The following is a 27716-nucleotide window of genomic DNA, read 5'->3' as shown; positions in this document are numbered from 1 at the left end:
AAACTTAAATTTTGCTTCTTTTGAGATATTCAGAGATGGACTTACTCCTATGGTTTGGATCATTTTCTTGCTGCATAATCCAGTTGCGCATGAGCTTCAACTCACAGACTGATGACCGGACGTTCTCATTTAGGATTTTCTGGTAGAAAGCAGAATTCATGTTTCCCTCAATTATTGCAAGTCGTCCTAGTCCTGAAGCAGCAAAGCATCCCCACACCATCACACTACCACCACCATGCTTGACCATAGGTATGATGTTCTTTTTGTAGAATTATTTGTTTGATTTATGTCAGATGTATCGGGACCCCTGTCTTCCCCTGTCGGCTCATCAGTCCACAGAACATTCTCCAAAAAGGTTTGAGGACCATCAAGGTGTGTTTTGGCAAAATTCAGACGAGCTTTTATGCTCTTCTGGGTTAGCAGTGGTTTTCGCCTCGCAACTCTTCCATGGATGGCATTTTTGGCCAGTGTCTTTCTGATAGTGGAGTCCTGGACAGTGATCTGTATTGATGTGAGAGAGGCCTGCAGTTTCTTGGATGTTGTCCTTGGCTTTTTTTGTGACTTCCTGGATGAGCTGTGCTTTTGGATGAATTTTAGAAGGTCGGTCACTTCTGGGAAGGTTCACTACTGTGCCAAGTTTTATCCATTTGGAGATAATGGCTCACACTGTGGTTCTTTGGCATCCCAGAGCCTTTGAAATAGCTTTGTAACCCTTCCCAGACTGATGTATTTCAATCACCTTTTTCCTCATCATTTCTGGAATTTCTTTCGATCTTGGCATAGTGTGCTACTAGGTGTTGGTTTGATTGAACAGGGCTGGCAGTAATCAAGCCTGGGTGTGTCTAGTCCAGCTGAACCCCATTATGAATGCAGTTTCATAGATTTGGGAATTTAGTAACTAAGGGGGCAAATATTTTTTCTACACATGCCCACACAACTTTTTTGCTTCGATAAATAAAATTTAAAAACTGTATTTTGTGTTTACTCAGATTGCCTTTGTTTTATGTTAGATTTTGTTTAAATTTTTGAAACAATGTAGTATGATATATACACAAAAACAGAAGAAATCAGGATATATGTATATATATATATATATATATATATATATATATATATATATATATATATATACACACACAAACACACACACTGCATATACTGTATATATTCACCTAGCCCAGCTTTCTCTCTATACATGAAGGGTTCCTGCTTGCGTAGGTATGTACAGTAGGATTCTGGTTCCATTTTAATTCAGTTAGTATCTTGTTTCGACATTAATTGCATTAGTAGCTGCTTTGGGCTCCTGGGCATATAGTATATTAAAGGAATATGTCACAAGAGGCCATGCATTTTTACCATGATTAAGTTGTGTTGTTACGCACAAAACAAAGTGACAAAAAAAAAAAAAATCCTTAAAGAAGCACTCAGTATTTATTTTATTTTTTTATTTTTTTATGTATGTCGTCTTGAACTTACATTAGGGGCATGGATGCAGAATCATTCAAACACAAAAGTTTTCAGTGACCGATGCCACTGATTACTGACATTACTGGAATCTTTATCACATGTGAGTGGTCATGATTTTATTAATATGTTTTAAAAAATTCATTTATTAAGGTGTACAACTTTTTTAATGAGGAACAAATTACTAAGTGCACTTACCTACGAAATAATTCACAATTCATACTTTTTCCACCAAGCAATGTAGTTCATTAGCCTAACTGGTAGCAATTTGGCACATTAAAGTATCAGGGAATTGGCAAGAAATGGTGCACTGCGCTAAAACGCTATACGCAGCCATAATATGCACAGTGTTATTTTAATTTATAATTACACCATTACTACTGCAAAGATGTGTGCATAAAAGAGTGTTAATGGGTAGAATACAGACAAAAGAATGATGATATCATATCATAATTTGGGTGGATGTGTGAATGGTTTTCAGCTGCAGATGGCACATGAATAAACTTGCGCTTGAGTATTTGAGTACATTTGATTCATCAAAAAAAAAAAAAAAAACTTTGCATGACATGTTCTTGGAAAATGTCTTTACGTGAACGATTGCTCACTAATAATGCACGTGTGTTCATGTTGACTGATTGAGAATTATTTGTTGGCCTCAAAGTAGGTGGAGATCCAGGTCACAACCACCGATGACGTGGACCAATGGCAGTAAGGTAAAAACCCATTCCTTGACTCCATTCATTCTCACCTTCTCCAGGCCATCTCTACATCCATTTTACAGGCACTCACTCACATAATTAACACATCTCTAATTACAGGCACTTTTCCCACTACATTTAAGCAGGCTCGAGTAACCACGCTGTTGAAGAAACCCGCACTTAACCCCACACAAATAGAACACTACAGACTAGTCTCTCTCATCCCATTCATGGCAAAAACACTTGAAAGGGCAGTGTTCAATCAAATCTCTGCCTATCTCTCACAGAACAAGCTGCTGGATGACAATCAGTCAGACTTCAAAAGTGGACACTCCACCGAGACTGCTGTCCTGCTGTCTGTCATTGAGTCACTGAGACAGACGAAAGCTGAATCCAGATCATCAGTCCTGATTCTACTGGACCTTTCTGCAGCCTTTGACACAGTCAACCATCAGATCTTACTCTCCACCCTCTCTTCGCTGGGCATCACAGGAACTTGACTGGTTTAATTCCTCTCTCTTAGGTAGGTCCTTCAAGGTAGCCTGGAGAGGTGGGGTGTCCAAGCCACATCAGCTACTTACTGGGGTACCTCAGGGCTCAGTGCTTGGGCCACTTCTCTTCTCTATATACACAACATCACTGGGACCCATCATTCAGGCACATGGTTTCTCTTACCACTGCTATGCTGATGACACGCAACTCTACTTGTCTTTCCAGCCCAACGACACCACAGTGACTGCTTGAATCTCTGCCTGCCTGGCAGACATCTCGGCCTGGATGAAGGAACACCACCTGCAACTTAACCCAGCCAAGACCGAACTCCTTGTCTTTCCAGCCAACCCTGCTGTTGAACACAACATCAATGTGCAGCTGGGTGCAACTATAGTAATGTCTTCCAAAACGGTCAGAAATCTAGGGGTAACCTTCGATAACAAACTCAATTTCACAGACCACATCTCAAAGACTGCAAGATCATGTAGATTTACACTACAATATCAGGAAGATAAGACACTTCCATCTCTGAACATGCCACACAACTTCTTGTTCAGTCACTTGTCATAACTAGACTGGACTACTGTAATGCTCTCATTGCAGGCCTCCCCGCATGTGCAATTAGACCCCTGCAAATGATCCAGAATGCAGCAGCACGTCTGGTCTTTAATCAACCAAAGAGAGCGCATGTTACACCACTCCTTGTCTCTCTTCAATGGCTGCCGGTTGATGCACGTATCAAGTTCAAGGCTCTGATGCTGGCATACAAAACAGTCACTGGGTCTGCTCCAGCATACCTAAAATAACTTCTGCAGAGATACGCGCCCACTAGAAGCCTGCGGTCGGCTATGGAACATCACCTTGTTGAACCAACACAAAGAGGCACCAAAACACTTTTGGTTTCATCATACCACATTGGTGGAATGACCTTCCCAACTCCAACCGTGAAGCTGACTCACTTTCTGTCTTAAAAAAATGTCTAAAAACACATCTTTTCCATGAGCATTTACCAGTCACTAAAAAAAAATCAAATAATTCCTTGTTGCACTTTAATCTGTTTTGAATGCTATTCTGATGCTAGTGAAACTTTGTAATATGGCACTTTTAATGTTCCTCTTTTGTAAGTCACTTTGGATAAAAGCGTCTACCAAATGAAAAATATAAATATACGAATTTTTCCTGAAATTTCGGCCTGGGGAGCTGTTACGAACCACCGAAACTAGCCCAGATTTTGTTCTAAATGATGTCACACATTCGTTCTTCGATTTTGTTAGAAGTGTGCAGGTGCATTCATAAATAAAAATAAAATAGTTCAAGCTGCACTACGTAAGATTTTTTGCAATTCCATTATTGAGTGAGTACATGAAAAATCTGTGTTCAAAGCCCTGTCCTTGCCTTACCCCAATACACTACAGTTAGGCTTCAATAATGATTTAAATTTTGAGCTGTTGGGTCAGATTCAACGCAAAATTGTAGTCGTACGGTATTCGTCCTTGTGTGTTTACGTCATGTCCAGAAGCACAGAGAAAAAGGACGATAATCCCTCAATTATAACTTTACAACCAAATAAACAATTAAGGAAACTGTTTATTACTGTAATTGCTATATTGCATATTTCTGCATATTGTTTTCATTTTAATAAAGTAAATTTCGTCCCTATCATTACTTTTTCACAACATGTTTTGTGTTTTTCATTTAGTTTTATTGTGTGCAGTGCATGGACCTATTATTGTAGTATTACGGTGTACTTGCATTGTCCACTGAGGATGTAAATTGTAATATAAAAAATAATTCAGTGTATTCCATCGAACTCATATCATCCATATCATGAGATTCATCTCTTAAATTTGGGATATATATGTAGTGCAATACAAATATTAATATGTGGTGGATAAAACACTTGAATATTCATATTAAAATAAGTAAATAAGAGTCATATTTATCTTCCCAAAGTAAGCAATGTTATAAATGTTTTAATCAAATAACATGATATCAACGTGCATATAGCACATCATGATCACTCTGGCACTGCAGGTGAATAACTCAGAAGACCAGTGCCCAAACACAACTGACATCAAATTTACAGATGTCGCTAGAGAGCACAAAGTTCTGTAGTGCAGCTTTAATAAATACTGCCTTGATATATGGTAATTTTCACAAACAGCTTCCCAGAGGTTTAAGCTGGTCTTCCTGGTCTTTGCTGGTTTAAGCTGGTCTCCAGGCCTGGACAAGCTGGTGCTCAGCTGTTTAGTGCCCAAAACCTCACCAGTTAATAAGTGCCATAAAATGCCTCTTACATTTGTCAACAGACCAGCCTGGCATGGCTGGGAGACTAGCTAAAACTAGCAAACCAGCAAAGGCTGTTTAAACTTTTTTTTTTTTATCAGGGTTAATTTTCTAAAAATGGTTTAAAGCTACATATAGTACACCACCTGTTTACCTTTCAACAATCATTGCCCAATGGTTCCCAAAACATCACACCATCCAAAGCTCCACAGTCAGAAGGTCATGTGTCGACTATTAACCTCTACACACTCACTATGGCTCAGTGTTCACTGGGAGAGAAGAGTAAATTACGTTCTAGCTGACAGGAAATCTTAGATTCACTCTGTCTCAGACAGACCTCGTCTCCTTCTCAACTCCATGACTGACTGGAGTCCAAAGGTCTCCTCCATCAGCTCCTGCACCTGTGTGCATGTTTACACATCAGCTGTCCACCTTAATTTCCAACACGGCGATTCTGATGGGCTGGTGTTTGGCGAGAGAGATGCAAGCTGTAAGACGCTCTGATTTTAATACCTTAAACAATATGCCCTCTTAAGGCCACGGTATACTTTGTTTTTGTGCATTACAGATTAGATTGTGCCCGGTCGACCACGACCGATAACTTCAATGAGCGCATTTACATGAAAAATCTTACACTGCTTATGCCTAATAAACCAACAACAGGTAAAGTCATATAAATGCCTTAAGGGGCGGTGACACTACACTTTGTGCTCCATTCACTCCCATTCCAAATTATCCGAACGTGGGAGACTGGAAACGCAACTTCATGCAAAGAAATTTCGTACTAAGTTACATAAAGTTTACATTTGGTGAAAATCTCAACCATAAATCCGTATGAAGAGGAAGTGTGACCTAGAGCACGAGAGGAAGAGCGAAACGTCACATGCTGACCTATTGGCTCAACACAAAGAATACATATTTCACACCTGTGTGTTTTATTGATGCAGGAAAGTGAGTACACAATTTATTTGGAAATGTTTTATGTCATTTTATTCACTATTTGTGATGTATTACACCAGAAGCCCTCCCACGTGACATCATAACCTAGTCTGCTGCACTGTCTGAAAAAAAAAAAAAAACACTGCATGCTCAAAGCCTAGTGTGACCGCCACTTTAAACGGTTTGCCCTTATTGGTGTCATAAAGATCATAAAGGGTTTAAGCATAAACTGATGGGCACACATAGATTATTACTTGAGCTGTAGAAATGAAAGCGCTAACGCATCACGCATGTAATTAATTGAAAACGTTTAACGTGTTTCAAGTGTAGTTCAAGACGGCGCAAATCATGTTAATGCCACTTTACGATTGCCACAATTAATACTGCGGAGGATGAGAGTTTAAGAGATTTAATAACCAATGCAATGAATTCTCAATCTATGGGGACTAGTTCATTTAGTCAAGTTTTGCAGTGAAAAGCAGAGAAAAACAAAATGATTTAAAATCACATGTAAATGTTGTTTTCTTGCATTGTCAAATTCTGGAATAAAAAAAAAAAAAAAACATTTTTTTAGTAGTTAGCAGTTAGTATCAGCATATTAGTGTGCATGTAAACAAGCTCACTGATGCTAACTGATCACCCTTATGGAGATAAAGTCATTCTTTTTTATTATTGTTGTTGTCTAAGACTACAAATTCGACTTTATGTATAGCTTGTACTGTAGCTTGCTTGGCAGTTTCTCAGTAGTTCCCCAACTCTGCATCTTACCCAAAAATATATTTAAATGATCCAAAATTAACTTTTTACCATGTCTGGCAATGAAAGATGAAGAAAATTTACTGGCTATTAATCTATTAGAAGCCACAAAATGGTATTCTTTTTAAATAAAAATCTATATGTTTGTTCCTATAACAGATCAGATCAATCGGACTATTTAGCAGGTTTTTTTTTTCTTGTTTTTTTTCTTGTTTTTCTTTTTGCAAAATTGTGACAAACTGCACAGGCCAATGTGTCACCCGTGACATCATATACAACCCTAAACAATCTCCATCTCCATCACAAAAATGTGAAGACCACACATTATTTAATTTATTCCTCATATTTCCATTTTCAAATGTATAGAAACTTTTACTTGCATTTGGCACATGCTAAGTGTTAATTTTGGAACCTGATATGTGTTTGTGGGTTTAGAAATAATCGGATCATGCTTAAAGTGGTTTATACAATTCTAAAGTAAAAGTTTAAAGCTAATACTGTAAATGCTTTGTGGTTTATGTTAGGATGAGAGGACCATATTGAGACTGCAATGGTCCATCAGGATAACAGTGTTGATTTGCAAAACCACACAAGTGCACATACACACACACACATATGTGCACACACACACACGCATGCGCGCGCTAGCACACAGAGTCCTGAGGCAGAAGCTACTTTGTGGTGTCCTGGCCTCAGGGTTGGACATCACAGATAATGGCTGCGGCAGTGAGCTGCCCGCTTTAACACACATTTCTCATTTCCCCTCTTCAGGGCTCAGAATACAGATGGATTTGCTCCTAATGCATCCACACATGTACACACACCAACCAGCTCAGCTAGCAAGGGACAAACAACGCAGTCATTTTTCCAGGGGCTTAAGGTCTTCCTATTAATAAGTCATAACCCTTCAGCAAGCATTTAGTTTGACTTTTAAGAGAACAGACAGCAGAGAAGGACAATCGCTGGCTTGTGATTTCACAACTGATCACGAGAAAAAAATACAATAATTTTTCTTCTTCTGAAATTTAGCTTTGTATATGGGCTATGGTAAAAACCAGTCTAGATTTAAAATTATTTTTAATTACCGTATACAGTTTGTTTAAGCACAACCATAGAAAATAAATGTGACATGCCTCAAATAGAGTTAAAAAAAAAAGTGTTCACTTCAGTACTCTTAGGCCGTGTGTCCACCAAAGCATTTTTTGCCAGCTGAAACTGCCAGACGCTCTTCTGAACACGGCCAACTGTATGCGCTTGATAGCGCATTGGAGGCGCAGCGTTTTTCAGCTGAGACGCTTTGGTTGCAATGATACGGAATATTCACAGAAGTAATGTGTTGCAAGTACCTAATTTCGCAGATAGTTTGTGTTATCAACAAATACTGAATGTAAAAATGTCGGCACAAGGTAGAGTACTTGCTCTGGCCCTTGCTCTGGATGAAGGGAAGGCTGAAGCATTATTGTTCATATTAATATTGTGGTAGTCCGGGAATGTCATCTGGTACAGACAGGAACACTCAGAGACCAGCAAACTTCTCCTCCATTGTTGTTCAGTCGTTGTATAAGTAGGATGTGATGGTTGGTCAGTGTGGTATTTGTCCCGCCCCTCCTCTACTGTGATTGGACGGCTGGGTAAAAGTGACAGTGACGAGCACTGTGTTTTACCCAAAGTTGATCATTTTTCAACTCTCGGTGACCAGAAAAAAAACGGCAAGTGTGCAGCGCTCAGCGTGGAATAGATGCCCAGCACCTTGTCACACTACTGGCTTTTTTAAATACGCGGCACTCCCATTGCAAACAACTGAAAAAATACGCTGGCCTCAGGAAAAAATGCTTTGGTGGACACACGGCCTTACTGTATAATGGAAGCATATGGGGTGCAAGTTACTGCACCAAAATAAACAACAACAAAAAAATACACACTGATTTTAAAGTTTAGCCTGAAGACTTATGAGACGTGTGATAAAATCACTTACTAACCTTGACTGGGCAAAGTTTTATCCAATCTTTCAACTCCTGTCATGACCATGCAAAGCAAGCGAACCATTTTTATTTTTCATATATATATATATATATATATATATATATATATATATATATATATATATATATATAAGCAATATAACACAAGCAAGAGTGCTATATGGCCCTACATCAGCACTGCTGTGATTATCTACGGCACTCGGCCTGTGGCCGAATCACAGCAGTGCTGATGTAGGGCCATATAGCACGATTGCATCAGTGTTCATGGAAGGTCTCTAGTCCAATCAGATTCGTGGACCAGAAATAATTGTTGTATATATATATATATATATATATATATATACACACACAGTTGTGCTCAAAAGTTTGCATACCCTGGCAGAAATTGTGAAATTTTGGCATTGATTTTGATCATGCAAGAAAACTGTCTTTTATTTAAGGATAGTGATCATATGAAGCCATTTATCATCACATAGTTGTTTGGCTCCTTTTTAAATCATAATGATAACAGAAATCACCCAAATGGCCCTGATCAAAAGTTTACATACCCTTGAATGTTTGGCCTTGTTACAGACACACAAGGTGACACACACAGGTTTAAATGGCAATTAAAGGTTAATTTCCGACACCTGTGGCTTTTTAAATTGCAATTAGTGTCTGTGTATAAATAGTCAATGAGTTTGTTAGCTCTCACGTGGATGCACTGAGCAGGCTAGATTCTGAGCCATGGGGAGCAGAAAAGAACTGTCAAAAGACCTGCGTAACAAGGTAATGGAACTTTTATAAAGATGGAAAAGGATATAAAAAGATATCCAAAGCCTTGAAAATGCCAGTCAGTACTGTTCAATCACTTATTAAGAAAGTATAAAATTCAGGGATCTCTTGATACCAAGCCATGGTCAGGTAGACCAAGAAAGATTTCAGCCACAACTGCCAGAAGAATTGTTTGGGATACAAAGAAAAACCCACAGGTAACCTCAGGAGAAATACAGGCTGCTCTGGAAAAAGACAGTGTGGCTGTTTCAAGGAGCACAATACAATAATACTTGAACAAAAATGAGCTGCATGGTCGAGTTGCCAGAAAGAAGCCCGACAACACCTTGACACGCCTCACAGCTTCTGGCACACTGTAATTTGGAGTGATGAGACCAAAATAGAGCTTTATGGTCACAACCATAAGCACTATGTTTGGAGAGGGGTCAACAAGACCTATAGTGAAAAGAATACCATCCCCACTGTGAAGCATGGTGGTGGTTCACTGATGTTTTGGGGGTGTGTGAGCTCTAAAGGCACGGGGAATCTTATATACATATATATATATATATATACATACATATATACATACATATATATATATATATATATATATACACACATACATATACACATATATATATATATATATATATATATACACACACACACATATTCAGAAACCAGCATTCAGTCCACTTTGTGTGTAAGGTCAGCTTTTACATTTGGGTGTGAAAAATTGTAAGCGACAGCCAAAATATACAGTAGATCTTAATGTGTTAAGTTGTAATAAACCCAGAATATTCCTATAAATGTAGACAAAATGTACATCATAAAGCACTTTCTTTTATAATTAGGCTCTACAATAGCAATACTATCACTACCCACTGTTCATCACAGGAGGGAAATACAATACTTGAAATTAACAACTTTTTCTACTCTATGCATCTAAAACACAAGCACTCTCCTGAGAACCAAGCACAATTACACATGGATGGACCTATAAAATTCACACTAAAAATGTAATTCCTAGTTCACAACCACTCAAAAACACCATCATGCACTCACAGAAAGCATGCTAACAACTTGCGAGCAAATGTTCAGAGCTATCAGCAGCTATGGTGCGAAGGTGTAAAGAAAACAAAGAGTGGAGAAAAATCATTAGCACCTGGGAGAATCTGCTTTGTACACACAAATTACTGTCGTAATTAGTGACAAAATACCACAAAAGCTTTGGAGGGCCTGGAGTGCATTTCAATATGATACCAGAGAGAAGGCTTGATTCACTGAATACAAATGCTCTTTATGTGTGAGGAGACAATCGTCTGAACTCAGTGTGAGAGGGTCTATTTCTCTCTATACACACTTCAAACACACCAGCGTTTTTGGGCATTTCTTCAACTATGACCACGAGTTGATTTTTTATTAAAACTAACAGATTTCAGTTTTTTTCTTTCTCTCTCTCTCTTTTCTTTTAAAATATGAAGGTCACATAAAAAATGTATTGGAAACTTTTTATCAAGTCTTTATAATTTAATTTTGCTACTTTATGTATAGATTTTATTTGTTTTAGCCTTGTCCCAGACAATGTGAAGATTGATAATAAAAAAAAGAAAAGAAAGTACATTTGTAGAACTATGAAAGCAATAACCAAATAGATAAGCAAACCAATTTCAGTAAATACTTACAACTAGTTTGTATTTGTTATTATTAATTTATAATATACAATTGTTCACTGTTAGTTAATGTTAATTCATTAACCAAGAATAATAAATAGTTCAAGTTTGGAAACATTTTACAATGATGCCCTATTTGCTAACATTAGTTAAATGTAGAGGTCTCTCAACTTGTGGATCGCTAACCCTGAAATGGGTCTCAGGTCTGTTCTGATCAGGTCTTGGAAAGCAGGAAAAATAATGCATTGTATTATTTGCATTAATCAAATACACTGTAAAAAAAATGTCTGTAATTTTAATGGTAAAAGACTGTAAAAATGCTACAGAAAAAAGTGAATTAACGAGTATTAACATTTTTTAATATATTTAAAAAGACAATACTGTAGTTTTAACAATAACAAATTTTAAGATGTAAAAATTATGATTTTCCTGTATAAAATAAAAATGTACATTATATTTAACAAGAGAGTACATGTACTTTTTAAGGTAAATTATTGTTAAAATTACACCAAAAAAACAATAACTGGGCGTTCCAACAATTCCCTGCATGACCCATCATATTTCATTATATTTTATGGGAATAGTTATGTTTATTTTTATTTTAAATATCAGGTACATACATTTGGATGTTCTGTTTTATATTTAATGTATTTAAGTTAATGTTTATTGTATTATTTTAATTTCACATGTGTTACCCTGATGGTGTTTAGTGTTTGTGTGAGTGACACTGAGCGCCGTCTCTACGTGTTTATTGTGTTATTTTAATTTCACACGTGTTACCCTGATGGTGTTTAGTGTTTGTGTGAGTGACACGTGTTACCCTGATGGTGTTTAGTGTTTGTGTGAGTGACACTGAGCGCCGTCTCTATGTGTTTATTGTATTATTTTAATTTCACACGTGTTACCCTGATGGTGTTTAGTGTTTGTGTGAGTGACACCGAGCGCTGTGTCTGAATGTTTATTGCATTATTTTAATTTCACATGTGTTATCCTGATGGTGTTTAGTGTTTGTGTGAGTGGCACTGAGCGCCGTCTCTACGTGTTTATTGTATTATTTTAATTTCACACGTGTTACCCTGATGGTGTTTAGTGTTTGTGTGAGTGACACTGAGCGCCGTCTCTACATGTTTATTGCATTATTTTAATTTCACACGTGTTACCCTGATGGTGTTTAGTGTTTGTGTGAGTGACACGTGTTACCCTGATGGTGTTTAGTGTTTGTGTGAGTGACACTGAGCGCTGTGTCTGAATGTTTATTGCATTATTTTAATTTCACACGTGTTACCCTGATGGTGTTTAGTGTTTGTGTGAGTGACACTGAGCGCTGTGTCTGAATGTTTATTGCATTATTTTAATTTCACATGTGTTATCCTGATGGTGTTTAGTGTTTGTGTGAGTGACACTGAGCGCTGTGTCTGAATGTTTATTGCATTATTTTAATTTCACATGTGTTATCCTGATGGTGTTTAGTGTTTGTGTGAGTGACACTGGGCGCCGTCTCTATGTGTTTATTGTATTATTTTAATTTCACACGTGTTACCCTGATGGTGTTTAGTGTTTGTGTGAGTGACACTGAGCGCTGTGTCTGAATGTTTATTGCATTATTTTAATTTCACATGTGTTATCCTGATGGTGTTTAGTGTTTGTGTGAGTGGCACTGAGCGCCGTCTCTACGTGTTTATTGTATTATTTTAATTTCACACGTGTTACCCTGATGGTGTTTAGTGTTTGTGTGAGTGACACTGAGCGCCGTCTCTACGTGTTTATTGCATTATTTTAATTTCACACGTGTTACCCTGATGGTGTTTAGTGTTTGTGTGAGTGACACGTGTTACCCTGATGGTGTTTAGTGTTTGTGTGAGTGACACCGAGCGCTGTGTCTGAATGTTTATTGCATTATTTTAATTTCACACGTGTTACCCTGATGGTGTTTAGTGTTTGTGTGAGTGACACTGAGCGCTGTGTCTGAATGTTTATTGCATTATTTTAATTTCACATGTGTTATCCTGATGGTGTTTAGTGTTTGTGTGAGTGACACTGAGCGCTGTGTCTGAATGTTTATTGCATTATTTTAATTTCACATGTGTTATCCTGATGGTGTTTAGTGTTTGTGTGAGTGACACTGAGCGCCGTCTCTATGTGTTTATTGTATTATTTTAATTTCACACGTGTTACCCTGATGGTGTTTAGTGTTTGTGTGAGTGACACTGAGCGCCGTCTCTACGTGTTTATTGCATTATTTTAATTTCACACGTGTTACCCTGATGGTGTTTAGTGTTTGTGTGAGTGACACGTGTTACCCTGATGGTGTTTAGTGTTTGTGTGAGTGACACTGAGCGCTGTGTCTGAATGTTTATTGCATTATTTTAATTTCACACGTGTTACCCTGATGGTGTTTAATGTTTGTGTGAGTGACACTGAGCGCTGTGTCTGAATGTTTATTGCATTATTTTAATTTCACATGTGTTATCCTGATGGTGTTTAGTGTTTGTGTGAGTGACACTGAGTGCCGTCTCTATGTGTTTATTGTATTATTTTAATTTCACACGTGTTACCCTGATGGTGTTTAGTGTTTGTGTGAGTGACACTGAGCGCCGTCTCTACGTGTTTATTGCATTATTTTAATTTCACACGTGTTACCCTGATGGTGTTTAGTGTTTGTGTGAGTGACACTGAGCGCTGTGTCTGAATGTTTATTGCATTATTTTAATTTCACATGTGTTATCCTGATGGTGTTTAGTGTTTGTGTGAGTGACACTGAGCGCCGTCTCTATGTGTTTATTGTATTATTTTAATTTCACACGTGTTACCCTGATGGTGTTTAGTGTTTGTGTGAGTGACACGTGTTACCCTGATGGTGTTTAGTGTTTGTGTGAGTGACACCGAGCGCTGTGTCTGAATGTTTATTGCATTATTTTAATTTCACACGTGTTACCCTGATGGTGTTTAGTGTTTGTGTGAGTGACACTGAGCGCTGTGTCTGAATGTTTATTGCATTATTTTAATTTCACATGTGTTATCCTGATGGTGTTTAGTGTTTGTGTGAGTGACACTGAGCGCTGTGTCTGAATGTTTATTGCATTATTTTAATTTCACATGTGTTATCCTGATGGTGTTTAGTGTTTGTGTGAGTGACACTGAGCGCCGTCTCTATGTGTTTATTGTATTATTTTAATTTCACACGTGTTACCCTGATGGTGTTTAGTGTTTGTGTGAGTGACACTGAGCGCCGTCTCTACGTGTTTATTGCATTATTTTAATTTCACACGTGTTACCCTGATGGTGTTTAGTGTTTGTGTGAGTGACACGTGTTACCCTGATGGTGTTTAGTGTTTGTGTGAGTGACACTGAGCGCTGTGTCTGAATGTTTATTGCATTATTTTAATTTCACACGTGTTACCCTGATGGTGTTTAATGTTTGTGTGAGTGACACTGAGCGCTGTGTCTGAATGTTTATTGCATTATTTTAATTTCACATGTGTTATCCTGATGGTGTTTAGTGTTTGTGTGAGTGACACTGAGCGCCGTCTCTATGTGTTTATTGTATTATTTTAATTTCACACGTGTTACCCTGATGGTGTTTAGTGTTTGTGTGAGTGACACTGAGCGCCGTCTCTACGTGTTTATTGCATTATTTTAATTTCACACGTGTTACCCTGATGGTGTTTAGTGTTTGTGTGAGTGACACTGAGTGCTGTGTCTGAATGTGTATTGCATTGTAGAAGGTTAATATATCAAGTTTATGATGCTTTTTTACTGTAAATTAATTTTTTTTTTTTTTTTTTTTATTTATTTTTTTTTAAACAGTGCCAGCGTGGTCATTTACATTACAACAGTAAAGTTGTTTACATTTTTACTGCATTTTTTACATAATTATTCTGGAAACCACAGCTGCCAGTTCTTTTTTTAATTTTTTTTTTAAACAACAGGATTTTTTTTTTACAGTGTAACAATATACAGTAATTGTACACAGTTATGATAGCAATTATCAACTTTTAAAAGGGAGGAGAAACACTTCCCACTTCTTTTGTTGTTGATGTCAATGATTGTCCAATCAAACTCTACAGTACTTTGCAACAGGCAGTGCTGTTCAGGGTAATTTTAAATTTTAACTTTGCATGATTTTGTATTGTTTTGGGTCACTACTTCATGTTGGGTTGCTATTTTATGCTTCGTTACCGATGTAAAATCTGAGTCCTGAAGCAAAAATCAGTTAACAGCCACTTGTTAATGCATTAGGCATAATGAACTAACAATGAATGATAATTTTTACAGCATTTATTAAACTTGGGTAGTGTTAATTTAGAAATATAGTATTGTTCATTGATATTCCTTAATGCTTTAATGTTAATTTAATAACTAATACTAATAAAGAGTTATAATTTGGTAACACTTTGCAATAAGGTTTTACTGGTTAACCTAAGTAATTACATTAGGTTTTATAAACTAACAAAATATTTTAAAAGTATTTAATAATCTTAATGTTATTACCAATTTTGTAAAAATACCACTGTTCATTGTTTGTTCATGTCAGTTCATAATGCTTTAATATTGGCATATTTAACTTTCAATTTAATTTTTTTATTACAATATGATGAAATTAACATTAACCAAGATAAAAGCTGAAAAAGTATTGTTTATTGTTAGTTCATGTTAAAGGCATATTCCGGGTTCAATAAAAGGTATGCTCAAACGACAGCATTTGTGGAATGATGTTGATTACCACAAAAATTTATTTTGACCCTTTGGAAGTGAATGGGGCCAATTTTTGGAGGGTTTAAACACAGAAATGTGGAGCTTATAATTTTATAAAAGCAATTACATTAATTCTTCTGTTAAAACTCGTGTATTATTTGAGTTGTAAAGTTGTTTAAATTGTCATTTTTACAGTTATTTTAGGGGTTTAGTGTTTGTTGACATTACATCGTCATGGTAATGAAGTTGTAAAATTGGCAATAACTTTACACAGAAAAGGTTAATAAGTGATTTTATCACACTAAAATCATGTTTACATGCATATTGTTTATGCCTTATGGTTATATTTTTGAAACAATGAGTATTTTAACGTTTACGGATTGACCCCATTCACTTCCATTGTAACTGCTTCACTAGAACCTCGATTTTTGTTTTTATTTTAAGAAAAGGAGGAATGAGTCGAAATACATTTTTGTGGTATTCAATATTATGCCACAAATGCTATCGATTTGCTTAACTTGTATTGAGCCCGGAATATTCCTTTAACTGATGATTTAAAGTTAATTTGGTAACATTTTAATAAGTACAAGTAATAAAATATTTTAAATAAGGTTTCAGTTAACAAGTTAATGCACTAGGTATCATGAACAAACAATGAACCATATATTTTTAAAGCATCAATCTTTGTTAATAAAAATACAATTGTCCATTGTTAGTTCATGTCAGATCATAACACATTAACTAATGTTAACCAAAAAAAAAAAAGTTTATGTTAAAATTAACAAACCAAGATTAAAGGGGGCCTGGGTAGGTCAGCGAGTACTGACACTGACTATCACCCCTAGAGTTGCGAGTTCGAATCCAGGGTGTGCAGAGTGACTCCAGCCAGGTCTCCTAAGCAGCCAAATTGGCTCTGTTGCTAGGCAGGGTAGAGTCACATGGGGTAACCTCCTCATGGTCGCTATAATGTGGTTCTCGCTCTCGGTGGGGCGCATGATAAGTTGTGTGTGGATCGCGGAGAGTAGCATGAGCCTCCACATGCTGTGAGTCTCCGCGGTGTCATGCACAATGAGCCACGTGATAAGATGTGCAGATTGACGGTCTCAGAAGCAGAGGCAACTGAGACTTGTCCTCCACCGCCTGGAATGAGGTGAGTAACCGTGCCACCACGAGGACCTACTAAGTAGTGGGAATTGGACATTACAAATTGAGAGAAAAGGGGATGAAATAAAAAAAGATTAATAAATGCTGTATTGTTCATTGTTAGTTCATGTTAATTAATGTTAACAGATGGAACTTTATTGTAAAGTGTTACCATTTTTAATTAACCAAGATTAAAACAATAAAGTTCTATTTGATAAAATGACTAAATACATTAGGTATTTAATGATGCATGTATATCCACTGTTGGGCATTGTTAGTAGACAAATTACATAAATCAGTGCATTTGAAAAAGTGTTTTAAAGCTGATTTTTGCATCGTTAGCATCACCATTTGGAACCAAAAAAAACAAACTGCAAATATACTATTTCAAACAGGTTTCCTGAACACCCACCGTCTGCCATTGGTCAGCAAACAGAGAGTCAAGGCCCCAAACCTATGCCATTGGTTGAGCCAATGTAGCTATGTACGGTTGGTCAGGATTCTCAGACGAACAGAACAGGTTTTGATAGCACTACAGTCAGTGTTTACACTTTTCGGGAAAATCAACCTACAATTGGTTTACATATAGCTGTCTTTGTGTATTAAGCTGGGAAAGAAGAAAGCATTTTACCACAGAAAAAAAAAAAAAAAAAAACTACACACTTACCCTTTAGGAGAGTTTAATATCTACAGGGCCAAAAGTGCCCATAGTCGAAGAAACAACCAATTACAGAGTCTTTCATCAACAAGAAGGAAAAATCGACAGACTGCCGCCCACATGGGACTCTTTTGCTGTCTTTTGGGAGCAGACTGTGGAAATATGAGGCCAAGAAGACCGCAGCCACCTACCTTGAAACCGCAACGTGTGTCCTGTCTCAGTGGCTAAAACAACATGGGTGTTTTATGGCCTTAAATCAATTAGATATGAGGCAGGCAAGATTAAGTGAATGTGGGGCGGGGGGGGGGGTCTCTTCGCTTTCCCATAACAATTCGAGCACCGCTTAGGCCTTTGGATAAGGAGGTTACTTCCGGCCTGTGGTGCAGAGTGAGAATATTCATCACAGGTTTTATTCCTGGACAGACTGAGCGAGGAAAGGCAACGGGACGGGGCACCAACGCACAGGGGACTGTCGCCGCAACACATTCGTCTCTTTCCCAGCGGTGTGCTCTTCACACACACACACACACACACACACACACACACACACAGTGAAAGTAATCAGGCCCGTACGCTGGCAGATAGGGAATCAATATACCTGAATTCCGTCCAGGAGCTTGCTCATGCACCAGAAGCTGTCAGCCTCGATGTTCCGCAACACCTCTTCCTGCAAGCTGGAAACATTGAAATTTTCCACCTCTTCCTCTGCAAAGAGCCAAAGACAAAAGAAAATAGAAAAAGAATGAGCAAGCAAGACAAAGATAAATGGAGGGAGAGACAGTCATGCTACACAAGTGGATAGAAAGAGCTACTGTAGGTACAGTAAACATTGAAGATCTACATCAAAGAGGAAGTATGGTAGAATTCTTCAAACGGTTTTGGGGGGTGTTCGCACAGGATGCGTTCTTGTGTTAAAAAAAAAAAAATCAGCTAGATGAGGTTCAACAGAAAGGAACTGAATTTCAAACATAAAAGTTTCAAAATGAGTTTTAGATCAACAGGAAACAATTTCGTTTTGCATTACTTCCGTAATGTGATGCATATAAAAGCGAAACTTGATATTAAATGAGAATAGAATAAATAAATAAATAAATGTTGGATGGGACTGGATTGATTGGAGATGAAGTTACTGTTTACAAACAAACTTGCAAATGGCTTCTGTTTGTGAATGGATTTGCGAATAAAAATAATACAATACTTATCAAATCATGTCTTTGCATTTCCATTGACTGCAGTAACAGGCTGAATCTAACCTGGCTGTTATTATTAATATTGAATATGATGATATTGAAGTCAAACATTATTATTTACTATATGTGGACCAATAATTTAAGCAGAAGAGATGCATAATGCATGTCTCATTTTAGTTTTAATTTTTATATGCCAAATTTTTCAGGCTTTAGAAGTGTGTTAAATGTGGAAGGTTGTCTATCCATCAACCTGTTGAAGGTCCGACATATGCATACAGGCTTATTGAGCAAAGTTAAAAACTTGTTTTGCCGATAGTTCAGAAAGAATCTACATATACACTCAGTGAGCACTTTATTAGATACACCTGTACACCTACTTATTCATGCAATTATCTAATCAACCAATCATGTGGCCGCAGTGCAGTGCATAAAATCATGCATATGCAGGTCAGGAGCTTCAGTTAATATCCACATCAACCATCAGAATGGGGAAAATCTGATCTGTGATTTGGACCGTGACATGATTGTTGGTGCAAGACGGGCTGAGTATTTTTGTAACTGCTGATCTCCTGGGATTTTCACGCACAACAGTCTCTTGAATTTACTCAGAATGGTGCCAAAAACAAAAAAACATCCAGTGAGCAGCAGTTCTGCGGATGGAAACGCCTTGTTAATGAGAGAGGTCAGATTTGAAATTCGAATATTTGAGGAATTTAAGTAAAAAAATGCACATTTGAATGACATTGAAAAACAAACGTCCTGGCGTGTTATGATAAAATGTGACAAAGGAACACAAACCTCAGAGCCTGGGTAGCTCAGTGGTAAAAGACGCTGGCTACCACCCCTGGAGTTCGCTAGCTCACTAGTTCGAATCCCAGGGCATGCTGAGTGACTCCAGCCAGGTCTCCTAAGCAACCAAATTGGCCCGGTTGCTAGGGAGGGTGGAGTTACATGGGGTAAACTCCTCGTGGTCACTATAATGTGGTTCGTTCTCGGTGGGGTGTGTGGTGAGTTGAGCGTTGTTGCCGGGGTGGATGGCGTGAAGCCTCCACATGCGCTATGTCTCCGTGGCAACGTGCTCAACAAGCCACATGATAAGATGCGTGGGTTGACAGTCTCAGACGCGGAGGCAACTGGGATTCGTCCTCCGCCACCCTGACTGAGGAGAATCACTACGTGACCACGAGGACTTAAAAAGCACGTTGGGAATTGGCCATTCCAAATTGGGAGAAAAAGGAAAAAAAAAAAAAAGAAAAGAAAAGAAACACAAACCTCTAACTACACATTATTTCTATATAAATGTATAGCTTGTTAAGAAACACTTTATTATGAACTACTATACTGGATAATGTAGCAGCAAAATTAACAGTAATTCCAGTCTTCAAGCCTTCAGTAGAAAAGATTTTTTTTAATATATATATATATATATATATATATATATATATATATATATATATATATATATAAACTTGTATCTGGACTTTAAAGGATTCAGATTTCTTTTTTGTTCAATTTAATTGTAAGACATCAGTCCACTTTTCATTCACACAGTTATTTTTTGGAACCCATTCAACTTAAATATTGTTATTATTTGTTTACAAATTATAACTCATTATTATTATTATTATTATTATTACTGTTATTATTATTGACTTTTAGCATTTTAAATACAACAGTAATATATTTCAATCGTGCATCTTTAAATTTAAAACCCTCAGGCTTTTATTTTGACATTCTAAACTCTCCAGGAAGTTAACAGTAGTTTAATTCACTTCTCATTCAAATTCAAACCTCCGGTGCCATTCTAAATGTATACTATAAGTAAACCAAACTAGTGAGCATCTACTTCTAAGATGTTGTTCGTGAGTAGTGCTCAAATACTGCGCACCGCATGAAGGCTACAAATAGCCACGAGTGCTAGCGGCTTACATGTGCTTATGTGAGTGTCAACAGAGCAGCACCATTCACATACTATATATTTACTTATTAAACAAAACCTTTTCCGATTCACAAAGGTATCGCACGTCTTCAAGTGGCTTTGAATAAAATGCATGAGTCATATGAACTGCTTTAATGGTGTTTTTATGGTTCTTTAATGTCATTTTTGGAGCTTGACAGTAATGAGCATGACTAACACACAGTATCGGATTTGGACCAGGCTCGTCGGACCGATACCCGATCCGCCTAAAAATGCCATTAACGATCCAGGTATTGGTGCATCCCTACTATATTTATTGTGCCCTCTTGTGGACTAAGGAAACATAGTCAATTAAAAAATCTGATGACTTTCTGACTTTGGTCACTTTTAAGGTAAAATTTGAATTTAGTTTCTCAGCCCAGTTGACAGCCCTACTGCCCATTTGCACCACTGAAAGCTGCTGCTGAAAAGAATGCAGAAATGCATTTGCCTGCTGTGTGACTTCTAGCTAATAGACATGAACTAAAAAACCACCATTTTCATGGGGTCTTTAAAAAATAGCGCAAATGGAACAAAAGTATGCATCCTGTGCGCACGTCTTCTTGTGCTATTTCTCGTAAATAAAAGGTCTTTAATGAATTATGCTTGTAAGAAGTAAATTCAAATAAAGGACATGTCCAATTCAGTCCACATCTACACTAATAGGTTTTCATTTGCAAATGCATTGATCCCGCTAATTTACGCCATTTTCCTCCACCAAAAATAAAGTGTTTCCAAAACACTCTCCATTACCGCATTGTTTGGAACACAATGGTGCTAGGAAACTGAAAACTGTTTTTAAATGAAAACAGTGTGGATTTGGCCTTAATTTGGATGGATTGGATGAATTTCCATGCATGTTAGCACAGTATAAGGGCGATAATGTAATTAAATACAGAAACTTATAAATCGTTTTTTGCAGTTTACCACAAAACAAACGCACAATTCAAGTCTCTCCACAACTGAATGTCAAATTCATTTTCTGTGAGCAGAGGCCAACTAATCCAACCAGCACATCTCTCCTCTAGATTTATTTAGAAACTGCTTTGAATGAGTCAAACTGCAGCTCCAACAGGCAAAACACAGGTTGAGCAGAGCAAGAGATCACAGAACCACACACACACACACACACACACACACACACACACACACACACACACACACGGTGCTGCTTTGTCTCCTTGGCAACATGGGTCTAACTTTAAAGCATATGACGAGCTCTGGCTGACAGGACCAGTGAGCTGCTGGGATTATTTGCAGCACTGCAGTTTAGTGAACGGATGTCCAGCTGCATAGTGCCCAATGCATTACTGTGGTCTGACACTGCTGGTCCTCTACATGCTAAAGTGCTTGTTCAAGACACTAATCACTGTCTGATCTCTGACGAATCACAGTGGAGGGGAATGACTGGCTCTGTTCCAAAAACTAGAAAGCTGCCTCGCTGCCTATGTAGGCAGCTTGCTTCAAAGGGGATGCGTTCTTGCACACAAAATCAGCCAGACAGAGGCCATGTCCACATTAATACATTTTTGTTAGAAAACGCATTGATTTAGCTAGATTTATGCCTCTCATTCACACTGGAACTGCATTTTCTTCATCTGAAACCAGAGAGTTTCAATTGCCGGATACTTTGGAAAACTATGATTTAGGAAACTGAAAACAGATTAGTGTGGCAAGTGCAGTGGAAAGAAACAGAATTCAGGTGTCTTGAGATGCATTTTTCATAGTTGAACTACTATAAACTTGACACAGTATCTTAAAAACGTGGCGCTCATGACGTGAGACACTAAAAAAAAGAAAATGTACCATAGCGGTAATTTGTTTTTCGACTGGGTGATTCTCATTAAACCTGTCAAGAAAATGCTCTGGAACTTAAACCATATTAAGATTGTGTACATTGTGACATTATTTTATTGAAAGTTATACACATTTCAGACCAATTAACCTTACAGCAATGCAAAAAAGATGGTCATTATGATATTCTCATTAATGCAACATGAAAAAAAAAATATTACTTAAATTGTAAAGTAATTATGCATCATAGAAGTTCTCCCTTGGTACTGCCTTTCATTTTTGCTGATTTTAATAAGAAAATCATTGTGCAACAGCATCTTTTATATCAGGGGTTCTCAACAAGGGTGGTACACCCCCCCCCCCAGGGGGCGCTGAGAGCAAATTAGTAGAGAGGGGGGTGTTAGGTAACAAATGGGGGGTGTTTATCAGTCATAATAACCAAATCTATCGTCAAGTTCCTCTATGCGTTAAAATGTTTATCTAGACTTGGAGTATATCAGTTGGTTCTCAATTATATGGGTTGGTATGCATTTGTACCACGGTTCATCCGATTTTGAAGTCTAGCAACACATCTGAAGTATCTGGTTTAGCAGCGTCAAATACACAGGCGGAGGCACAACCTCAGCTAATGCAACTGTATGGCTCTGTACATGGATAAGGCTCAATGGACAGAGCAACGCGAGGGGGGCATTCATCAAAAAAAGGTTGAGAACCACAGTTTTATATTATAATACAGAAAAACAAGACTGTTACGGTAATGAGAATTCCCATTAAGAAACAATGGGAATAGTAAAAGTAAAACGTCCTGACGTGTTATGATAAAATATGACAATGTGTTTAAGCATCCTGAAAATAATGACCCAATGTAAAACTTTGTAATGGTCCTAAATGTAGACTTAATTTTCCTAAAACAAAATATAATTGCACTTTTTTTTAAATTGTATTATTATTATTTTTTTCAGATTGATTTGGGGTTAAATATGACCAAAAGATATTTTCCGACAGAATTTGTGAGAATCACTCCAATAAGTGTATAAAAAACACTACATGAACATTTTGGGTAAAGTAGTAAATTATATTTATAATCTACGTTTCTCTCGCTTTGTCCACCATCTTGGATGAATATTTCCCATTAATGTTGCAGCAATGATGCAATTGTATTCTCCATGAAGGAATGCAATGCTGCCTTAGAATTTGGCCAAAATGCGGCATCTTCGAAGGCAGCATAATTTTAAACAGCCTTCATGTCAGGAACATGCCTATGATGCCTTAAAATGCTGTCTAGGTAGGCAGCTCACTAAGGTGAGGAACAGAGCATTAGTCTGACTCCTATGACAGGGCGAGGAAAAGTAGGCAGTTGTAGAGTTTGGTTCTGGATGACCTTTAAATGGTGGACAGAATCATTGTGCTTTCACATAACGGCCTTCCGCTTAGGAATCAAGGTACTCGCGAGTGTTGTTGTGTGTGTGGGCTGTAATAAGGCAGTGTTAATCTCTCCAGTCGTGCGAGAGTTCTTACAGAGCAGAGTCCCTTAATGGCACTTGCACTCAGCACAAAACAAGGACACACAAAGAGAAGCTGATGAGAAGATGAAGGCGTAAAACAAGCCAACAGTACCTCCTGTGGTCAAAAGTACAACTGCAAGTACATTACGTGTTTAAGGGTAAATTATGTTTTTGTAGCCACTGTAGCTATCTCCTATGGAGTTGTCCCAAAAAAGTAATTTTCAAATATATTATTTATTATTAACTACTACAATTTAGCTCTGAGAAAAGCTCCAGCATTTGTTTGTCACTTGGTTTGATATTTTGTTATCTAGTGCAGCTGTGTCAAAATAGGCAGATATAAAAAGCACTACGGTCTTTGGTACAATGACAATACACACATTCAATATTTCTGTAAGACACAAATCACATTTTTTTTTTTTTTTTTTTTTGCACAAACACAGTCTCAATGGGTTAGTCAGTGGAGTCACTGTTAAAGGAATTGTTCACCCCAAAATGAAAATTCTCTCATCATTTACTCATGCCATCCCAGATGTGTATGACTTTCTTCTGCTGAACACAAAGATTTTTAGAAGACTATTTCAGCTCTGTTGGTCCACACTATCCAAGTGAATGGTGACCAGAACTCAGAAGATCTAAAAAGGACATAAAGGCAGCATAAAAGTAAACAATATGACTCCAGTGGTTAAATCAATGTCTTCTGAACCGATATGAGAGGTGTGGGTGAGAAAAAGATGAATGTTAAAGTCCTTTTTTAGTATAACCATCCACATTTAACCAGCCCCAACCAGTAGGTGGCTGGATGTAAAAGCGAAAGTGTAGATTCACATTAAAAAAGGACTTAAATATTAAGCTGTTTCTCACCCCCACCTATCATATTACTCCAGAAGACATGGATTTAACCACTGGAGTCTTATGGATTACTTTTATACTGCCTTTATGTCCTATTTAGATCTTCTGAGTTCTGGTCACCATTCACTTGGATAGTGTGGACCAACAGAGCTGAAATATTCTTCTAGAAATCTTTGTGTTCTGCAGAAGAAAGAAAGTCATACACATCTGGGATGACAAGAGTGTGAGTAAATGATGAGAGAATTTTCATTTTTGGGTGAACTCTCTCTTTGAATAGCATGTACTACTCATGTACTGGAGCGGGTGAGTGCGAAAGGTTTACTCACATGCCTGCATGTATGCACAGATTCATGAAAGCATAAGGTGTACTACTTTGTGACCATGATTTCAACTGTGAGGTCATCATCACACCATATGTCTGAACGCATCGCAACAGAAAAGAGCAGATGTCGGTAGAGATCCATCCAGCATGCACGGTAAGCATACAGACCAGAGTAGACAACACACACACTGTGCTGCCTTCTTGTAGAACTCAGAGATCTCTGTTGATAAACCATCATTTCACAATTCACACAAGCCACGGACTGTTGATTAAATGGCTACTTAAAGTAGATTCCCAACCAGGGTTACAAGTACCACACTAAAACACACAAACACTAAACTCAAAACAAATATACAATAATAGCTGGGTTTCCATTCACATATTTTTATGCAAATGTTGTGATATCACATATAAAAAGCTGGATGGAAATACCAAGATGCGAATAAACATTCCAGAAACGTTTCCAGTCCATACATACTTGTTTGAGATGGATGCATTTTTATTTGGTAAGACGACATGCAAAAAAACTACAATGGAAACACATTTACTGAATATATTCCTATAGAATTTATATAGGAATGCAGACGCGCGTCAAAAAATTCACGTGATTTTGCCTCAACAAGCCATGTGTATACAGTACATAGTTCACTCAGAGAATATCATCAACATCATCACAAATGTTGCTCTGGTTATTTCGAAATGCCAAAGCCTGTCCCCAAAAATATTGTCTACTATTATCTCCCAGAACTGTGGGACATGCTTTCGCTCGCAGATATAAGGCATCTGCCGCTGAACACTAACAAACATGAGGTTTGGGAGAGCATTTTGTCTATGCACTCTAAACCTCAAGTAATTTATTACACTGAACAAACAAGGCCGCAGTGGCTTCCCTAGTGGCTATAACTTCAGTTGTATGCCAATTTCCCTGGAAGTGACAATTTTGTTCTCTTGAAGTCATGGGATGGAAACGCTGCTTTATTCATAAATCGTTTTTACAATATTCTGATTCTTCACATAAATTAAATGTGTAACTTGGATGGAAATATGAGTAATGAAATAATAATTAAAAAAGCACCATCAAATGAAAAGACGTTAATTTTGCCACTGAAACAGAAAAAAGGCGACCAACAAAATGACCCGATGCTCATCACTTGTCATAGTCGTGGACAGCTAGAACAAAACTCAGATTTACATTGAAGTGATAGACGTTATCGCTTGCCACTGTATTGTGGTGCTTCAAAACGTAAATCTCAAACCATTCCATCTGGAGACAGGCTCTTCTATTACTTCGCTGACATGGGCTGTTTCCTTTCGATTGAGGTCAAGGGTACATTTCCTTTGGCATACTGGAACTGCAAGGAGCTGGAATGATACTACAGCCCTGCCCCGTCATATGCCCTCGGTTTGCAGGCCAGCACAACCGGTCGAAATTTAGTTAATGGACGCGATGAGCTTTCACCAGCCTCATAACCATCACCAAAGACAGCCCAGAAGTGTTTTTTTACCAGCCACAGGAAGTTACTGCAGAAACTCTGTCTGGTGGATTATGCAATATGACCCATAGGGTGTCCTAATCCTTTAACCCACTACAGCCCACTACTGCCCCCTGCATTGGCTAATGAGTATTGAAAAGAATCCATGGACTGGTAATTGAAGGCAAGGTTAATTAACATGGTAGTCAACTCAGCAAACATGTCACTTCAACAGGGCTGCATAATGAGCACTGGGGTGGTAATTATGGTGTAAACATAGTTGCCGTTGAAAACGAGATTTAGATTCATTTGTGATTTACAGAGATCATGTCTGGAAGTAATGAAGGAAATGTTAAGGGAGGAATAGTCTGCACTGAGAACTGCTCTAAATGAGTTTTGCTTGTGATTCCTGAAGCAAGTTGGACAGGCCAATGGCACAAACAAACTCAAAACCACATTTCAGAATTACCACATACTTAATCAGTGCCAGAACATTCCCCTAGTGACTTACTTAGGTAACAAACCAAATTTAAAATTAAAAAACGGCTTCAGTTAATGAAATGTAATCACAAAGGTACCAGATATAGGTTACCAAAAAAAGAACGCGCTATGTGGTTGATGGGGGGTCTGAATGGTTGCCAGAAGTTGGCATTTTTTCCTCAGTTTTTATCGGATCATGTAACACGCATAAAAAATATGCAGGACGAGTTATGCGGCAAAATGTTATACTTTGGTTTCGATTTTTGTTCCAAATCCTAAATTTGTGCAATAGTAATACTGATACTTGCCTAAGCAAAAATTACTAATTAATATTTTCTTTCATGCTAAACTTGTATTGAACCTGCAACATTCCTTTAACAAACTCAGATTATATTTTTATTATCAGCAAAAACAAGCCACAATGAAGAGCTACTTTCCTGAAGCTTAACCATATGAGTCCAGTAATGAAATACTGTTCAAAATGTACGTCAAGCGTGTGTACAAGAAAAAGAAAAACTAAAATAGACTTACAATAACTACTACAAATCAATAAAAAAAATGTCTGGCCGTGCATGAAATACACTCATGTTGGAGAGCTGTGG

At 37.6% G+C, this 27716-nt stretch overlaps 1 protein-coding gene across 6 annotated transcripts in view; it reads right to left on the bottom strand.

Moving 5' to 3' along the window:
• tbc1d22a (TBC1 domain family, member 22a) overlaps positions 1-27716 on the bottom strand; it is a 222600-nt gene that overhangs the window by 121151 nt on the left and 73733 nt on the right. For all 6 annotated transcript variants that reach the window (XM_051691574.1, XM_051691575.1, XM_051691577.1 and 3 more), the window contains one exon: positions 18141-18247. In XM_051691574.1, the coding sequence (XP_051547534.1) occupies positions 18141-18247 (107 nt within the window). The remainder of the gene's footprint in view (positions 1-18140; positions 18248-27716) is intronic.

Source organism: Myxocyprinus asiaticus, chromosome 47, assembly GCF_019703515.2.
Source record: "Myxocyprinus asiaticus isolate MX2 ecotype Aquarium Trade chromosome 47, UBuf_Myxa_2, whole genome shotgun sequence".
NCBI lineage: Eukaryota > Metazoa > Chordata > Actinopteri > Cypriniformes > Catostomidae > Myxocyprinus > Myxocyprinus asiaticus.
Note: the sequence above shows the minus strand (reverse complement) of the source record. Positions and strands in the feature narration are given on the sequence as shown.